The sequence below is a fragment of the Cololabis saira genome, chromosome 13 (genome assembly GCF_033807715.1).
Source record: "Cololabis saira isolate AMF1-May2022 chromosome 13, fColSai1.1, whole genome shotgun sequence".
Classification (NCBI taxonomy): Eukaryota; Metazoa; Chordata; class Actinopteri; order Beloniformes; family Belonidae; genus Cololabis; species Cololabis saira.
Genome location: NC_084599.1, coordinates 14,519,263 through 14,537,172, shown reverse-complemented (window position 1 = coordinate 14,537,172; position 17,910 = coordinate 14,519,263). Strand labels below are relative to the sequence as shown.

General features: G+C 38.8%; 1 protein-coding gene across 8 annotated transcripts in view; it reads left to right on the top strand.

Annotated features, from left to right (window-relative positions):
• Nucleotides 1-17,910, top strand: part of gabrb3 (gamma-aminobutyric acid type A receptor subunit beta3) — a 59,185-nt gene that overhangs the window by 17,599 nt on the left and 23,676 nt on the right. For 6 of the 8 annotated variants that reach the window (XR_009783926.1, XR_009783927.1, XM_061737861.1 and 3 more), the window contains exons 2-4: nucleotides 2,773-2,820; nucleotides 7,219-7,310; nucleotides 7,424-7,491. Coding sequence is in view for 6 of the 8 variants with exons in the window: in XM_061737859.1 (XP_061593843.1) it covers nucleotides 2,773-2,820; nucleotides 7,219-7,310; nucleotides 7,424-7,491 (208 nt within the window). In the remaining 2 variants the exon portion in view is untranslated. Of the gene's footprint in view, nucleotides 1-2,772; nucleotides 2,821-6,955; nucleotides 7,068-7,218; nucleotides 7,311-7,423; nucleotides 7,492-17,910 lie in introns of those variants that run through there. The other 2 variants (XM_061737860.1, XM_061737858.1) reach the window with 1 other exon arrangement.

Genomic DNA, 17,910 nt, shown 5'->3' with positions numbered 1-17,910 from the left:
TCCGACCGCAAAGTGCGAGGCTCCACGCACACTGTGGTGCGAGTGGAGCAGGCGAGCGTGCAGCGAGGCGGGAGGAAGGCTCGAGCATGATTTATGGTGCTGCGTTATATCGACGCAGAGCCTACGCCGTAGGTTACGCGGCGACGCGCACCCAGCAGATGAACACCGTACGGTGCGCGTCGCCGCGTACCCTACGGCGTAGGCTCTACGTTGGTGTAACGCGGAACCATAACTCAGCCTTCAGTGTGGAGGAGAGATGGAGATGCGAGGAGGAGGAGGGGAGGGGGCAGAAGAAAGAAAAGAGGGTTGGAGCGAAAGGTAAACTGTTAAAAGCACAAATTACAACAAAAGGGCACTTGAAAGTTTTCATAACTTTCAAATAATTCATCATTATTGCACAACACTCCTACCAGGATGCAGTGGCGTCAATTCAGTCAAAGCTAAGGTATGGCAAGGTTACGAGTCACAGAACTTAACTAGAGTATCAATCAACACGTCCAGCTAATACTCATCACAGAAGTCTATGGAGCTTATCTGTGTGGTCAAGAAAAATTGGAACTTTTTCAAATGCAGTCTCGCTCACTGCAAAATCTCAAAATCTTACCAGGAATATTTGTCTTATTTCTAGTTAAAATGTATAATTTTTAGTCAAAAAATCTCATTACACTTAAAACAAGAGTCATCACCAGAAAAATAACTTATTTGACCATTTTCACCTGTTTCAAGTAAATTTTCACTTGAAATAAGTAGAAAAATCTGCCAGTGGGACAAGATTTATCTTCTCATTACAAGCAAAAAAATCTTGTTCCACTGGCAGATTTTTCTACTTATCTTAAGTGAAAATCTACTTGAAACAGGTGAAAATGGTTATTTTTGAGTCTTGTCTTAAATGTAATGAGATTTTTTTTGACTAAAAATTAGACATTTTAACTAGAAATAAGACAAATATTCTTGTTAAGATTTTCAGTTTTGTGTATAATAACTAGTGAAATCGATCATGTTGTTCTGATTTGCATTTGTAGTTATTCTATATGTATTAAGTAATAGAATAATCAATACAAATAGACACAGAGTAATTCCATAAATGTATTTAAAAAACAAACATTTACATTTGATTTTCCCTTGAAGCCAAGGTGTGGCGGCTGCCGTACCTTGCCATACCCAATTGACGCCCCTGCCAGGATGCCTCATCGCACTATTCAAAAGTTCACATATTTTTTGAGCTATTATTCAAATGTTTGTGACCATGTATTTATAGGAAAAGGGGACAGTTATTTTTTTTTTTGGGGGGGGGGGATCCTTTTTTCAGCCATATGAGGTGGAGTTAGAGCCACTCTATCCTCCTCTTCCCTGGGGTTCGTCTCCTCTGAAATCAGTGGTACAGTTTTGTGTTATGCACCTCTGAGAAGTGCAGATGCAGCATAAATAGACATGGGAGGAGGTAAAGAACGATAACCTGGATAATTCAATTGTGATCTGGGTCTGTGGTGTCACAATACCCTGCAAATCTAAACTGCTCATGAAAGTCTTTTAGACTAAAGGACAGACTTGTATTATCTCTGTGGGGTCGTCCCTGCGTTCCCACAGTCCTGTGTTCACACATTGGATGACATTAAGGTTGGGGTTAGGATATCAGGGCTGTGGGGACACAGACATGCTCCCATTTCTGTGTTTTCGAGTTGGCAGACGCTTCAGACACTCAAGTAAAAGCTCTTAAACACATATTGTGTCCCCTTTAGCCATGATATTAGATTGAGTTCAGTTGACTGTAAAAAACTAAATACTTTTTACTTCTCTGCTACTAAGTGTGTAGTCCCGGTGCATCATACTGTATATGATATTATGTTTGTTCCTTTTTTTGACTGCCTGTTATTTAAATCTTTCACCAATTTTGGCAGAGCTTGTACATTTAATTTATGACACAGCCAACTAATCTATCTAAACAGCAGATGAACATTGGGGACAGTAAGGACTCTTTTACATCTACACTTTGTATATTATTGGCTGATCATATGTTATTTTGACTGAAAAATTTGGGAGAAAGTACATAAATTAAACATTTTGGTATCTTCATGACAGAAAGCACAAAAACATCTGATGACATTAACTTGGGCTCTGGAGTTGTAAACATATTTTAAAAGAAAAAAGTCTAAATGCCGCACTAACGCTAAGTGCCATTATATGGAAGAAAAAAAGGAAAACTGTTACATCCTCTCTTTTTGTTGTATTTTTAAAGATCCTTTCATATCTATGTTATGTGGTTGAGACAGACAGGTTTAGAACCGCTTCAGAAGAAACCCATGATGGTCCAAATACATTTCTGATCCAAATCCAAATGAACAGTCGTCAAAATAAGAGATCAATCTGGAGCAAAGCAGCCAGGAAACAAGTATCTGCCAAAGAACAAAGAAAACCCACGGAGCATGACAGTTTGTGATCCAGATTGGAGGAAACGTGTCCCACACATACTGCGGCAGCACAGAAAAAGACTGCACATCACTCTGCATTTACAGTACAGTCAAGCCACTTCCAACACAGTCGTTGTGGAAATTGACTTCTATTAAGTCTGATTTTCAAAATGCATTTCAATACAATAGAGTTTGATTGGAAATTCTGCTGTACATACTGTACAGTATGATCTTGACATGTGTGTGGTGAAATTAGGGTAATTATCAAATCTCCAAACAGATCTCCATAGACCTATTCAGTTATTGCAAAAGTCAGCATTGTACCACAGAAAGTAATGCTTACTTTTCTTTTTTTTCTTTTCAGGAATGCTGCCAGTGGAAATAAAAAGCTCTATGCTATTTATGATACGAGGTAAGTTCAACCCCACAAATGTTTGTGGCTGTAACGCTGGTGTGCATCTCAGGAACTCTTTTACCCCATTTCTAAACCTGAAAAACAGTGACAATTATTACTAAAAGACCCTCTTTCATGGCCTCTTTAAGATGCAGGGAAGCACGTCAACATTTGATAAACTGAATTTGGATTTCACTACTGTTTCTTTGATTTAAAAAACAAAAAACAGTCACGGGATACTGAGAAATTGTTAAATGCAATGGGTTACAGCAAGTGGCAAGTTCACAAACGTAATAATCAATTTTTAACTAACAGGAAACAGGCCTTCCACACAATTGTGCTTCAGAAATAATCTTTGTCTTCCAACTGAATGGTCAGACTATCATGTTATCAGCGCCAGCACACATGCCTCATGACAGCTGCTGAGTGTTGTTTGAACCCATCTCAGAGTGGAGAGCACTGAGTTATGGACGACGCCTTCCTGCTATGCTGGCCTTGCTAAAGTAACTCCCATCTCGTACCGGGTCCTATCTATTACATTGAGCTTGTTAGAGGGTTATTAACAGACTTAAATGGAGTAGAAAGTACTGTTTGTTTTTGTATTTTTAGCAGGTCGACACAAGGATATGTAGATAAGCTGGATGGGAAATAAATGGGAAATGAGTATGTTGATAAGCAATATAAGATGAAAAAAAGCCTCAGGAACTAGCTCAGTATTTGTATGACATTTAACACCGTCCACCCATTATCTATACTTGCTTATTCCAATTCAGGGCCACAGGGATCTGCTGGAGCCCATTCCAGCTCTCCTTTGGTGAAGGGGTACGCTTGCTTTGCTGTTCCTCTCCATGACATTAGAACAAAAAAGAAATGCAAATATTTCTAAACATGGCAAATATTGTGTTATTCATCAGACTTAAAGCAATCCAAAGGAGCTTATTCTATTCTTACCTCTGAGGGTCCTCCTACCTAGACAGCAGACACGTTTGTGCCGTATCAGGGCTATATTTGCCACTAATGGCTAAGTTATGGAGCTGGCAATAAATATTTGGGCCACGTGTGTCCCATAGTTCATGAACTGAGCCCAAGTTGGGTTTCAGCAAAGGTTGAATAAGCCAGATGTGGCCCAGATTTCATCCGAAATAGTTCTGACATGAAAACTTTAGTAAGTGCCAAGCATGGCCTAAAAATCTGGTGAAAATGAAAACTTGTGCCATGTCTGGTGGACATGTGGCCAAGTTTCAGCAGTCACGCTCACCATGAGATAATGCTGTATAATTCAGGAGTTGCAGATTTGGGCCAAGCATTGTTTGCTACGTGGGATATACAGTACACTATACTATAGGTGTGGAGCTGAAGTCGCTTTTACGATACGGTTACCCTGCATTACATGTACTTTTTTTTCTTTGACGAGCCGAGATTTAGAACCACAAAAAGAAACGACCGGAGGAGTATCGAAGATCTCTATTATCAATGTAAAATTTTGTCATTGATTTTGACGTGTAAGGGCAGCACTTACGACACATGGAAGGATGAGCACCAACAACTTTCAGTGGTTCTTTCTAATAGTCTATTAGGGACCAAGTGCCAACAATCTAACTTCTGGACTGATGCCAGTGGGGAAAAAAGAAAAGTGGCAGTTCATTGACTGGCCACTGCGGGCTGGCTCCAAAGGCGCATCAATCTCCATTGACCCCCACATTAAAATGTCTAGCTTTGCAGTTCAACTTTTTCACAATCATGGCAACTGGACAGGCTGTTTTTTTTTGACCACATCAGATACATTTATATAAAGCAATTAATTTATGTACCATTAGTGGCATAGGATTTTGGTTAGACTTTTTTGCAGCTGGCTTGGCCAATGGCTAGCTATCATATTTTCCTCGTTTAGTTCAGCCATCACCAGCTTGTGTTAACCCACCACCGGCTAAACACAGCCGTAATTTCTGATTTCACCACTGGAATTGGTGAAATATGCCAATTTGAAACAGGATATTCCTCTGCAAACATTCATCATCAACTTTGCAGCTACTCCAGTGAACAATCTGTCTTCCAGGCGGGACCAAACCTATAAATAACAAAAGTTGCAGTTCATCTACTGACCACTGGGTGCTGGTTCCAAAAGCAATTCAATCTCTATTGACTGGTACTGCAAGTACAAATGTCCAACTTCGTCGAAAAAATGAATATGTTAACTAAAAATGGCTGATCGGCTAAACTGGGATATTGACAAAGGTGGAAGTCCAGGCAGCTTCTCCTTACATGAGGAAAAAGGGGCTTCAAAGCCTCAATAGAAATTCTATGGGTGACGACACCGATGGTTAAATTGTCCAGTAATTTTTAGTCTGTTAGGAGAAGTTGGGAGGACCCTTCTGAAGAATAATCAATAAAAATGATATGTGAACATAAAATACTCCAGAGTGTTACTTCAGTCGTGGACACCCCTCAGCATGCCACTATATCTCAACCAAAGCGTATTTTTCCAGGAACATCTTAAATAAGTTTCTGGTACCATTAGGTTTGACAACTCCCTGATAAATAAATAAGGTACACCTCATCGGCAGGGCCGGCCGACCCGATTGCCTTCACCCCTCCTGGCATGGTGAATTTTTTTAGCCCCTTTTTTTGTGAGTGAAACGATTTTTTAACTATTTGACTCAAACCTGAATTGAATTAGATGCATATTTTTGAATGCCATGAACACATGGAAAACAAATTATTATCCAGCTATTCACTATAAAACAAAATAACAAAATGAACTGAATAAAAAAAGTATCTTTCTTAAAACAGAAACCTGTCCTTAAAATTGTATAAATTAATATAAAACAATAGAAAGAAAGCAGAACATCCATTCTGTAATAGTGCACATTTTTAGTGCAATAACAAAAGTGCAAACAGAAAGTCTGAAGAAAACTTGTAAACATATTTGTGCCTCAAAGGCAATGACTGTAGACTTCAAGTAGTAAAACAGAAAAAAAACAAACTAGTATAATCAATGGCCCGTGCGCCGTGGGACAGTGTGGAGTTAAAAAACTCTGGAAACTCTCCTTTTTCTTTAACTTTATTTATTCATAGCCTAAACGGTGTCAAGGAAGTAAACTTTCTTTTTTTTTTTTTTTTTTTTATTGAACATACAATAACACAGTATCATAACATTTTCTCGTAAGGACATTAATACATTTTAAACATGAAGTGGAATGTTGTCATCAAGTATAAGCCATGTACAAAATATATATATATATATATATATATATATATATATATATATATATATATATATATATATATATATATATATATGTGTGTAGAAATGAAACAAAACAAACAAAAAGGGGTTGTTATTTTAAAATACAAGTAAAAACATTTGCATATATTTTCAAAATCAGGCAAAACAAAAACCATAACAAAATAGGAGCATTGTCTCAGGCATGAATCACAAAAGCAAAAAACAAGATATGTCGTCACAAATTTTTTTAGCCATTTTGCTGGAATCAATTTTTTGAGGGACAAAAAGAACAATTTAAAATCATTTAAAAACCAATCAAAGGAGGGTTTACCATTTCTCCACTTACAGCAGTGAATATGATATTTACCCATGAGAATAATTATATTAATCATATCAGATATAACAGCCTTCAAATTGTCTACATATAAAAAAATATGAGAAATATCAAAAACTGGTATGTCATCTATTCTAAGTAATAACCAACTTCTCAATTATTTCCAGAAGTTTCTAGACACAGGACATAAGAAAAACATATGATCTAAAGTTTCATTTGCTGCATTACAGAAAGTACACAGGTCAACTTCAAACTTCAAAAGGAAGTAAACTTGGAGGTTGGGAGTTCCCTTCCCCGTTATTGGAGCTCAACACATGACAGCGCAGTCCCCAGCATCACCACGCCTCAAGGCTGTTTTACGGTTCCGCGTTACACCAACGCAGAGCCTACGCCGTAGGTACGCGGCGACGCGCAACGTACGTTGCGCGTCGCCGCGTAACCTACGGCGTACCCCACGGCGTAGGCTCTGCGTCGATTTAACGCGGAACCATAATTCAGGCTTGAGCCGTGCAGCATGTCAGCTGGAGCTGGAGCAGAGGTGAAAGTGATGAGGGGCAAGTCTCACCTCACAGCGGAGGGTTCACTTCGTTTAGGGATTTGTTGAAGCTGAACAGGACACAGAGGGATGTGGAGAACCCGGGGAACAGGGATCTTTGACATCCTGTCTCTGGCTCTGGCCGTGGCACTGATGTGCTGCGCGCAGAGGTGTGTGTGCGTGTGTGTGTGTGTGCGTGTGCGTGTGTGCGTGTGACTGACAGAAAGAGAAATACTGCGTGTATTTGGGGTTAATATCGGACTAAAGTCTGGGTGTCTGCTCTCCAGAAGTCTTACAGCCTTGTTGCTCTCTGTCTTTCAGCGTCAATGAGCCGGGGAACATGTCCTTCGTCAAAGAGACTGTGGATAAACTGTTAAAAGGATATGATATTCGTCTCCGGCCAGACTTTGGAGGTAGGACTTTTAAGTCATTTCTCACTCTGTGTCGCGGGCACGTCTTCCCTCATTTTTCTGCACTTTTGTGGTTCGCCTGTCACGTAATTCACTTTTATGTGACTCATTTTAAGGTGCACCAGTTGCAGTTGGCATGAGTATAGATGTGGCAAGTATCGACATGGTGTCAGAAGTTAACATGGTAAGTCCAGGACAAATCATTTGTGGTTTTGGTGGCATGTTGCCAGATGTTTGCTTGTTTAATACAAATAATATTTATATGCTGTGCACCAAAAGTGAGATGTGTTGTGTTGCCAGGTTGTAAAAATCCCCCGGGCTGGTGTTTTTGAACATGCATTTGCAGGCGTTCGTTACTTATTAAGAACCCATGGATTCCCCTCCTACCTCACAAATCATCATTTTATTTGCCCCCAAGACATTTATATAGTAAATACATCCCGTGTGGATTTGCAAAGTTGCCAATATTTAATTGCCTGCACAAAGAAAACAGACTTCAGAAACATGTTTTATAGAGAATTCACTTAACATCACAAATGTAATTTTTAAAAATGTGATTAGATCTTGTCTGTTAACCCTTGATACATTTAGGATGTGTTTGAAAGTCTATAAAAGCTGGCTTAATTTGGCAAAAATCATTTTGATGCAGCCTGGTAAATCCAAAAAGGCATCCAAGAATATTATGTTTTTGTTTTCAGAAGGATTTGCACATTTTTGAGTGAGGTTGTGTGTGGTTGCAGGTCTTTGTAATGTCCAGGTTAGTTTTACTGGCGCAGTGCCTCCTTCAAAAGTAAAATTAAAAAAATAAATGAATGAAAATGAATAGAAAGAAGTGGTGTGTCCCAATGTGTTGATGTGTAGGTGTAGCAGTTGATATGCCATGAGCTTTGTTCCGTTTGATGCATTTATGTCATCAATCAGTGATGTGAACTGCTGGCAGAGCTGGGTGTTCAGTCATACGGTCTGAGAGGAAACAGCCCCTGACATGCTGTCCTGACAAGAGTGTGTGATGAAATGTACCCATGGTGCATTTTAATGCGTCTCAACACAGTTAGAAAAACAGCAGAACATGGGCTTTCCATCTTGTACTCAGTCAGTTTGTCATGTTAGTTTGTTACAATAATAATACTAGAAAAAGTTTTGTTGTTACAAATAATGGGATCGATTTTATACTTATTAAGTCTTATTTATGAATACAGTTTCTTTGCATCTTGAATCTAGATTTTAATCTAAAACCTGTGTATTCTCTCAAAGATCTGATTAAGTCATATTTGAACTCGGCTGACATTTTTGTAATTTAGGATTGACGTTTAAAATGCTGCTCAGAAGTAGAGGTGTGGACTTAAATCATCAAAATGAAAAAAGGTAATCAGACTTAGACTAAACAGGTATAAATTGTGGCTTCACTTGGACGTGATACACTTAACCTGAAAAGGCTGGGGTGTTTGTGCTGGTCTTGTGTTTGGGTTTTGTCACATGCAGTGCCGTGCATTATAGCCAAACATCGCCACATTGCAGAGGTCTTAAATCATAGAGACAGTATTCCCTTTTGAGAGACACAGCAACACAAAGCTCAACTCTTACTTGGTTAGTCTTTTTACAATTATAAACTGTTGAACATTAATATGTACTGTAGCATAATTACACAGTTCTGTACAGTCCAGGGATTAACATTTAACTATTTTTTTTAACACACACCTGAATGTACCAGACCATTAAGCCACTAAGATGTTTTCTTTCACAAACTTTCTTCAATACTATTTTTTTTAAATAGACATTTGCTTATGATCAAGCTTATGCGGCAAATTATCCTCTTACTTTAACCCCTCTTGATTCAACAAGAGTGTACCTATAGTTTTGGTTTTATTTACACACTGCTTCTGCATACCAGCTTAGTTTTTGTTAACTAATCAGATAATCAATGTAAATATGTCACATGTTGTTCTTCTGAGATTGGATTTTTGGCATTGTGAGACCGGTTGAGGACCAGACGATTAAAGAGTTCCGATGCAAAAGTTGAGCCCTCCTTACTTGTCTTTTCTTTCTTTTTCTCAAGTATTGTTTTCTCAAGATGAAGTCTTGAAAAAAAGTTTCATTGTTTTTGCATTTTTGTAGTTACAAAATCTAGCAACTTTTGCAGTTTGTCCCTTTGTGGACCAGTTTTGGCCAGACTCATAATGCTTTCCGTAAGTAAACGAGGCTAATGACTCTGGGCCCACACACATGCTATAACCCACGTCAGACCGACGTCATGACCTTTGGGCCACATATCACTTGCTTATTATCACAGTCCCATAACTGAGACATGAGGGCCAAAAGCAGCCCTGATTTTGCGGTTGTTTGCGGATGTTTTTTGGAGATGGTCTGTACGATTATTACAGAATCTTCAGCAGTGCATGAGATTATTTGCTGTTCAGATGTACACAAGTGTTTTTAAAATGCGATCACTACTTAAATCTCTTATTTATATCTGTTATATCTGTTAAATACTTTTATTTAATGGATACAAATAAAACAACAATAATTTCCAGTGTTTTCACTGATTGGAATTGGACTGATTGAACTGGAATACAGTATACACATATTTGTTTTACTTGGTTAGCCCATAAATCTTAAATGAACTGCCTAAAATTCAGCACCTAAAGAGTTAAAAGTAATGTCCAGATTAGAGTCCAACGCTTTCTGCTCCCCCGTCCAGTGTGTTCGGCATGCTGTCTCCTCTGTGGTGATCATATCAGACTGTCTGCGTTAATAGCTTTAGGCATGCAGATGGGACACAGGAAATACATACGCCATCCTCGGGCCCGAGGAATCAGAGACATCTAGAAAATAATGATTCCCACTGGCGCTCAAGTATGTGTTAAAAATGATCTGCTTGTAATGGAAGTGATGGAATGGCGTCTCCATGAACCAAAACAGTCACGCCTTTGATTTGTCAGCAAGCTAAAAATAGCTGCACGAGGGAATATTGAGTATCAAACACACAGATCGCTGACAAGAGTGCTTGAACCCGACTGTTCACGCACAGCAGAGTTACCTTTTTTTTATTGCCCAGATCTGCAGTATTTATCACTTTATTTATCAGGATTTTGAGCAGCAGCGATTTATCTGTGATCCTGAGCAACATTACTTCAGTTTTTAAGGCTGAAGCAGCTTTGTGGATAAGGGCGGCCTGGAGTTTTGCTGTTTCATCAGTATCATGGAGCCTCACAAATGTACAGATGAAAGTGAGTATTAACAGGCTTACAGAGTAAAGAAATTGCATTTTTCTGTGACTTTACATGAGGAGTATCAAAGAGCAACAGGGCTGTTGCTTGTATCTCGTCCAAGGGCACTTTGACACGTGACCCGTGGAAGTTAAAGACCAGTCCAGCGACCTGCCCACTCAGAACAGACAGAAACACTAAATTACATGGAATGACAACAGAAGCACAAAAATGTACAAAAAAAGAGGAATGAGCCAAAAGCTAATGACAAACCGAATTAAACAAGACAAGAAACTAGCTTAAAAGGATCTCTAATAGCTGAAAGGAGCACAGTAAAGAATGTTTTACTCCCTCAATATTTCGGCTTGAGGGCCTTGTTTATAATCCTGCTTCTGCTGTTAGCCATATTTGCTGTTTTTACATTTCGCCTGCAATCATTTTAGTTTTGCTCAGTAAAGAACCCCCTGCAATTCTCAGAGAGTCACATGACCAAGTTCAGATGCTTTCGAATTTGACACTTTCTAACTTCAGAGCGTATGAAGGTCACCTATGTTTTTTTTGTCATCACATGAAAAAATTTTAAAATAGTACAAGTGTTGTTCATGGTAGATCGTACAGGTAGGTGTTAATCCTAAACAACCAATGACTTTAATCCCTGTGATTTAGCTATAACACCTTTAGCGTGTACTCTCTTGTTCTCCTCGTCATAGATCGAAGCAGCGCTAACCTGATTTCAGAACCCCACTGGGATGTTCTCAGGACAATATAATAAGCTTGAAGCTACATATGTCCACGCAACACCTCACAACTTTTAAAACAAATGATTTAAGTTTAGAAAACAGCCCTCAGAGTTAAAAGACCCGACATGATGCTTGTTGAAACATGTAGTAACCTGGAAGAGATGAAGAAACTCGTGTGAGCCATTCAAAATGCTTTGCTCAAAATGCTCAAAATTACAAAACAAAAAAACAGAAACAACAAGAAAAAAAAATAGTACCCAATAATAATAATAAATAAATAAAATGAAACAGAAATAATTATCTCATATATCAACTTAAGGAATAAAACAAAATAAAACAGTAACAACAATCTTAATCATCATCATCTGTGAGTGTGTATGTGTATGTGTATGTTGATAGTTGTGGTGGAAGTTACAGTTGTTCTGATACCGATACCAGTATCAGAAATACTTGCAGATACTGACAAAAATATTGGTATTGATATGAGTGAGTATTTGCATCTATGCATAATTTTCTACCATGTATTTTTTTTTCAAGCAGAATTTCAAACCTTCTTTTTTGTTGTAAAAGCTGGTACAGGACGTTTCTCCGTACACCCTTGGAAATTCTTGTTTTTGAGTCGCCTGAAGCAGTAGTGCATGAGTTGTTAGCTATCTAGCACTGCCATTATATTACCAGTATTGCTTTATTTTAAGCTGGAAAACCTGTGACATTCTCCTCATGCAAGGCTGTAGTTTCCAGACTGAAAGCAGAAAAATGTGGACAAACCTGTAAGATTCTTCATCTTAGATGATCAGCCCCTGTTGGTTTATGAAAATGTTCATTTTCACTGTTTAACTGAACATCTGGAGCTGTGGTACAGTTTCTCAGGTCAGAAGTACAACTCTGACTGCTCTTTATTTACTAATTATTTAATAGATATAATATTTTTGTCGCTTATCTGATTTCAGTTTTGAAACAAGTAAAATTGTATATTTTAAAAATGATAATTAGTTTCGGACCAGTATCCAGTATTGGCTGATACCCACAGCCCCAGTATTGGGAAGAAAAAAGCTTGAAGTAAAAATGTGAATGTATGTCCAGTGTCCGGTCAGATCACAGCAAGCTTAACGGTGATTTCTGAGTCAACTTAAGGACTATCAGCCATCCACTGCAGTTCTTACTAAACACCATTTCCTTGAAGAATCCACCAGGAGTCATTTTTAGGCTCTGTTCCTCTGTCCGGAGAAAAGATGGCCAGTTTGATATTTGAGACAGTTCGTTGCTGGCCTTGTTTTTTGTTTTTGTTGCAACATACTGAAGTCTCTGACATGTACACAGAGTTACATGTAACTTTGACATTTTGATAACACGAGTGCTAAATCATTTCCTTTCACAACCCCAGACTTTTTGTATGTAAGCTGTTTGAAATATTCCTTTGACACATTATCTACGCTGAAAAAAGAGTATTAACGATTCCTTTGAAAATAAAACGTCCACATGGGAATGAATTTCCTACTGGAGCAAACACATATGCTGAACATTGATGAGCAGGTTACTGAATAGATGCACAAAGGAGTCCGTGTGGGTGTTGCCACATGACCTTTTTTGTGGCTACTAAGTGTTTTTCACTTTTTTTTTTTACCAGAATATTTGAATCTAGAGCTATCATTCTGTCGTAAACAGTACATTTATTGATTAAGTATGCCATTTTGCCTCACTAGTTGCTTTAAAGCCATTGGCACAGACCTCTTGTTTGCAGATCACAGGATCAGATCCAGCATTTAAAGAAATCATAACTCATCGATAAAGTGAAGATCTGCAGGGCCTCTCTTTCATTCGCCCTAACAAGGTGCCGTGCGTGGTTTGGTTATTTCTCTTCTTACACAGACTTGTTACCTTTTATTAACTCCAGTCACGTTTTTCCTGTTGTGATAGTTGAAAAGCATCTTGAGGAAGCTTGTGAAAACATAATGTATGAGTCCCACTTCATCTCCAGAAGGTGCAGAACGCAGTCTTCACAAGACCTCTTGCTGTCACACATAACTTTCAAGACTCATACCGGAACTCCATAAGCATCATTTTTAATTTGGGACTATTAGGATTTTGCCATGATACCTAGTCAGTGATTTGTGTAGAGATCTTTACATTGCAACAATTTTTATTACTACATTAAGGCAAGGTTAATTAGGTTAATTGGCAAAAAATGCATGATTGGACTTAGAAGAGGAGATTCTCTGCAGTGCCCCTCTGGTTTTAAAAGTCGTTTTATTATCTTAGGTCTTTACACAAATGTATGAAATGACATGCAAACAGTATCTAAAAATTGTATTTGCAATGACGACCTATAGGCAGTGACAGTTGTAAGACAGCATCCCTGCCAACTTTGCACAAGAAAAAGTGTTTGAGTATCACAGACATTTTTAATAATTTCTATGACATATTCTCACGGAGATTATGCGAGCTGACATATCAGGAAAGTTTATATAGGTGAAGCATTACAGAAGTCACAGAGTGGACAGGATGAACCTTTTTTGGAATTTTCAGGAAGATAATATCTTTCTTTTAAAAATAAAACAGTTGAGTTAAACCTTAACGACAAGATATTCTGCTGTTTCGGTGTTTCATTTTATAATAAACTCATTTGTATAACTCGTTTTGAAAGTAATGAATGTTCAGTTTATCTGTTTAAAGTGATAAAAACAATCCAAAGGATTTTAACCTGAATAAAATGAAAACTTTTAGGGCATAGAGGTGTTGATGGCAGAGTAACGCGAGTTATTGGTCCACTAACAGCTTCCTGAGCTTGTTGTGTAGAAGATTAGATTAGAGTAATATATTTCTGAATTTATTTGATTTACTTAAAACTGCTTTGTGCCGATTTCCATTCTGTTATTACTTCTAATAGTGCTTCTTTCTCACATATTAGTGGTGAATGTTTACAGCTCTAAGGAAATCATGCATTCAGATGTAAACCATGAGGCAGGGAAGCACCAAATGTGGCAAGTTACATCCTAGTGGTGTTACCCTCAGTATGAGTCAGGTGAAACACAAATGCACCATTTGCTAAAATCTCCAAAACTATTTTGACAGTTAAATGTTAACCAATTTCTGCCTGAAGGAAGTATCGCCTTGAAAAAACTCATACTACAGATGTTGTCGCATATTTATATTGAAGGGCTTTGTTAATAAATCAGCCACAGAAATCCCCAAAAAGCTGCTTCGTCCAGCTACACAAGGCAGAAAGCTCCGTGAGAAATACTGGTGCAGTTCTCTGTAAACAAAATGCAGAGTTTCACATTGTGCAGGAAGAAAATGCTGAATTTAGGGTTACACATGAGTAGGATGTGACCCTGCAGGAACATAAAGCCTGCATGCGGCACAATCACTCTTCTCCTCGCTCTCAGAGTGCTTAAAATAAAAATGGAACTTCAAGGGCTTTTATTGAGCCGAATGGCACGAATCGCGCCTAAGAAACATGCCTTTGTGCTGTTAGTTGGATTTAAAGATGCGTAATGAGGAGAAATGCTTTAAATAAGTTAAGATGACCCCCAACTGGCAAGTTTCTTCATAGCTTTAGGGCTGTGAAATGTTTTAGTCATGACTGAATGTGAAGAACACTTTAGGTTAACAATCTAAAGGCTTGTTTAGTGTGAAGGAACTGGATGAAAAATCAAACCTCAAAGCTATGATAAAAAGTTATTTCATATTTTTTGCAGCTGTAAAATAGACAGGCCTGCTCTCATTTAACCCAACCAGTTATGAAAGATGACAACAGTGAGACAGATAGTAAACTGGTAATAAGGCACACACGTGCAAATTGTGTCCACATAGGTGAGGTGGTTGGCAGATATTAAGTACTTTTTCAGTTGCAAACTTGCACACAATTCATGCTTTATCTTCCTAACTGCCGATGAAATGAGGCTCTAACTTAGATGTATGGATGAAGAGCAGGGGATGAGCTGCAATGAAGAAGATGACGGCTGGGATATTTCATCAAACATTCACATAAGTTGGAAGAGTTCAGACTCATCCAGGGGCTGCAGCTGTACACCGACAGGTTTTAAGAAATAATTCAGGCTCAGGAAACAGCATGGCAGCTGGCTGCAGAGAAGCAGCAAGACACACAAAATTGGGCATAATTTGGAGTAATGAAATGTTCCACGAGAACAGAGTATTGTTCTTTGAAGGTAGAAGATTCACGATTATACCACTTCATTAGAAAGAGCTAATGTTAGGGTCTATGCAACTTGACACGGTGGAATCACAGGGCGCTGCACCCACACATCTGCACACCACAGCTTTTAGTTTCACAACAGGATTCAGAAACAGGACACAGGTCCTTACGTCATGCGATACATGGAAATGAACAGGGTCCAGATTGGAGTAGAGCTCTCACCACGTCTCATTACGAAGAGCTTTTAGAAGCAGTTGATGTCAAGGTTGACATTCCCCCCAGCCTTCAGTTTCTGTCTTGCCCCGCCTGTGTCCCATCTGCCCTGATTGTGTCTGCACCTGTGTCTCGTCATGTCTCGTTATCCCCTCAGTATATCTTGTCTTGTCATTCCTTTGTGCCCTGTCGGACCGTTCTGTCATGCTTTGGTTTGCTAAGGACCCAAGTGCAGGAGAACAGGAGCCAGGCGTGTTCCCCAAAAGGGATCCCAATACTCCTCCTCGGCCCAGCGCACGTTTTTAGCCGCTTCACGGCAGAGGAAGTCCAACAGGGTGAGGTACTCTCCCGCTGGGTCCACCTGGTCGGACGGTGCTGTTTCCGCCTCCATGTCTCCTCGTAGTTTTTTGATCCTGGTTTTTTGTTAATCCTGCTCTGCAGCGCCTTGTTTTTGCCTTTTTGAGAATAAACGCTTGTTGCAACTCCTGGCTCCTGTTCTCCTGCACTTGGGTCCTTAGCAAACCAAACCATGACAGAACGGTCCGATCAGGTGGACCCAGCGGGAGAGTACCTCCCCCTGTTGGACTTCCTCTGCCGTGAAGCGGCTAAAAACGTGCGCTGGGCCGAGGAGGAGTATTGGGACCCCTTTTGGGGAACACGCCTGGCTCCTGTTCTCCTGCACTTGGGTCCTTAGCAAACCAAACCATGACAGTTGATAAAGAGACAATGACCTATTCAAGATGGTATAATGTTCAGAGACATGTTTTATTTTTGAAAGTGCTACTGTGACTAATTTTGAATGTGGCTGTCTGCTTCTCTTACGGGAACACCATTCTGCATCAGAAACTTTTAACGTAACATATATTAGCTAGCTAAGGAACCCAAGAGATTGCTTTGCTTCTTCTCTTTGGTGTATTCCTCCATGCTGAGCAAGCACCAGGATTCCCAACAGCAGTAATAAATGCAAAAGTTATCCCATGCAAAGTCACTAAATGACAACACAGTTTATTTCTGTATTGCTCAGGTCTATGGACAATAACCTCAGCCTCATTAGTATAGTAGCAGGGAATCAGCAGTCATTCAGTCAAACATGTTACTAAGACATGTTTACAGTTCGTATAGCTTATCGGTCTAATCTGGTCACATGGATCAATACAGCTGAGTACCATCTACATGAGAATGAATGTCTATACCATGGTTTCTAATAATAGTACCTAATGTGAGCATGCATAGAATGAAAATGATTGGCCCAAGTACAAAACCTTGTGGAACACCAAGACCAACACTAGTGTATTCACATGAACTAAAATCTATTGAATAGGACCTAAACCAACTAAGGTGGCTCCTTTAATTCTAATAATATTTTGAAGCATTGGCTGGCAACCAGTCCAGGATGGATGGATGGATGTTGAAGCCTACCATACATAATAGTATGGTGTGAATGTGCGGCACTGAGAGCAATAGGACTAGTATAGATTCAAATCCACTGTCTGAGGTCATGGGGAGATTGCTGGAAACTTTCACCAGTGTTGTTTCTGTACTATAATGTAATCTGAATCCTCACTGAAACTCTTCAAACAGCTTTATGTGGAAATTGTTTATTATTTGATTTTCAACAGTTTTTTCTTGAACTTTAGAAAATAAAAGTGAGATTAGGTATGTCTATAATTATCTCTCATGGACTCATGGATCAAGACTTAGTTTTAGATCCCTGTTTCATTTCTTCAAACAATATTACAAAATGCAAAAGTCATAGGAATATACAGTAATTATACCACTCAAAAATGAGGATGCAGCCTCTCTGTCCTCGAGGTGGAACTGCTTTGATGCAAATCAACGCCAGAACAGTAATGAAAGACTCTGTTAAGATGGTGGTAGAAACCTTAAAGAGATCATTATTATTTACAGTAAAAATATGTTCTGCACCAACTTGAACTGAAAGGTCATGCAGGGTAACTGAGATGCAGTTCTACTAAATTCAGACCAAATGTGTCTAAACATCTACCCCTGAGAAACACAATTAAAAGTTCACTGCAAATGATGTTGCCAATCTGAGATTTTACAAATAAAAATTATGTTTTGATTTGAACTGACTGACAGCAGGAAATGCGTCTTCAATTTGTTTGTCAGATGTGAATTTACTTTAATATGTCTTTTTCAAAACAGTATTAAGATTTGCATTAGATGCAGGTGCATGAAATAAAACAATTTAACAAATAATGAAAGGAAACCAGTCAAGGCAGGTAGATTCAAAAACTTAAATTATTAAACGCATGGTTTGCACAATA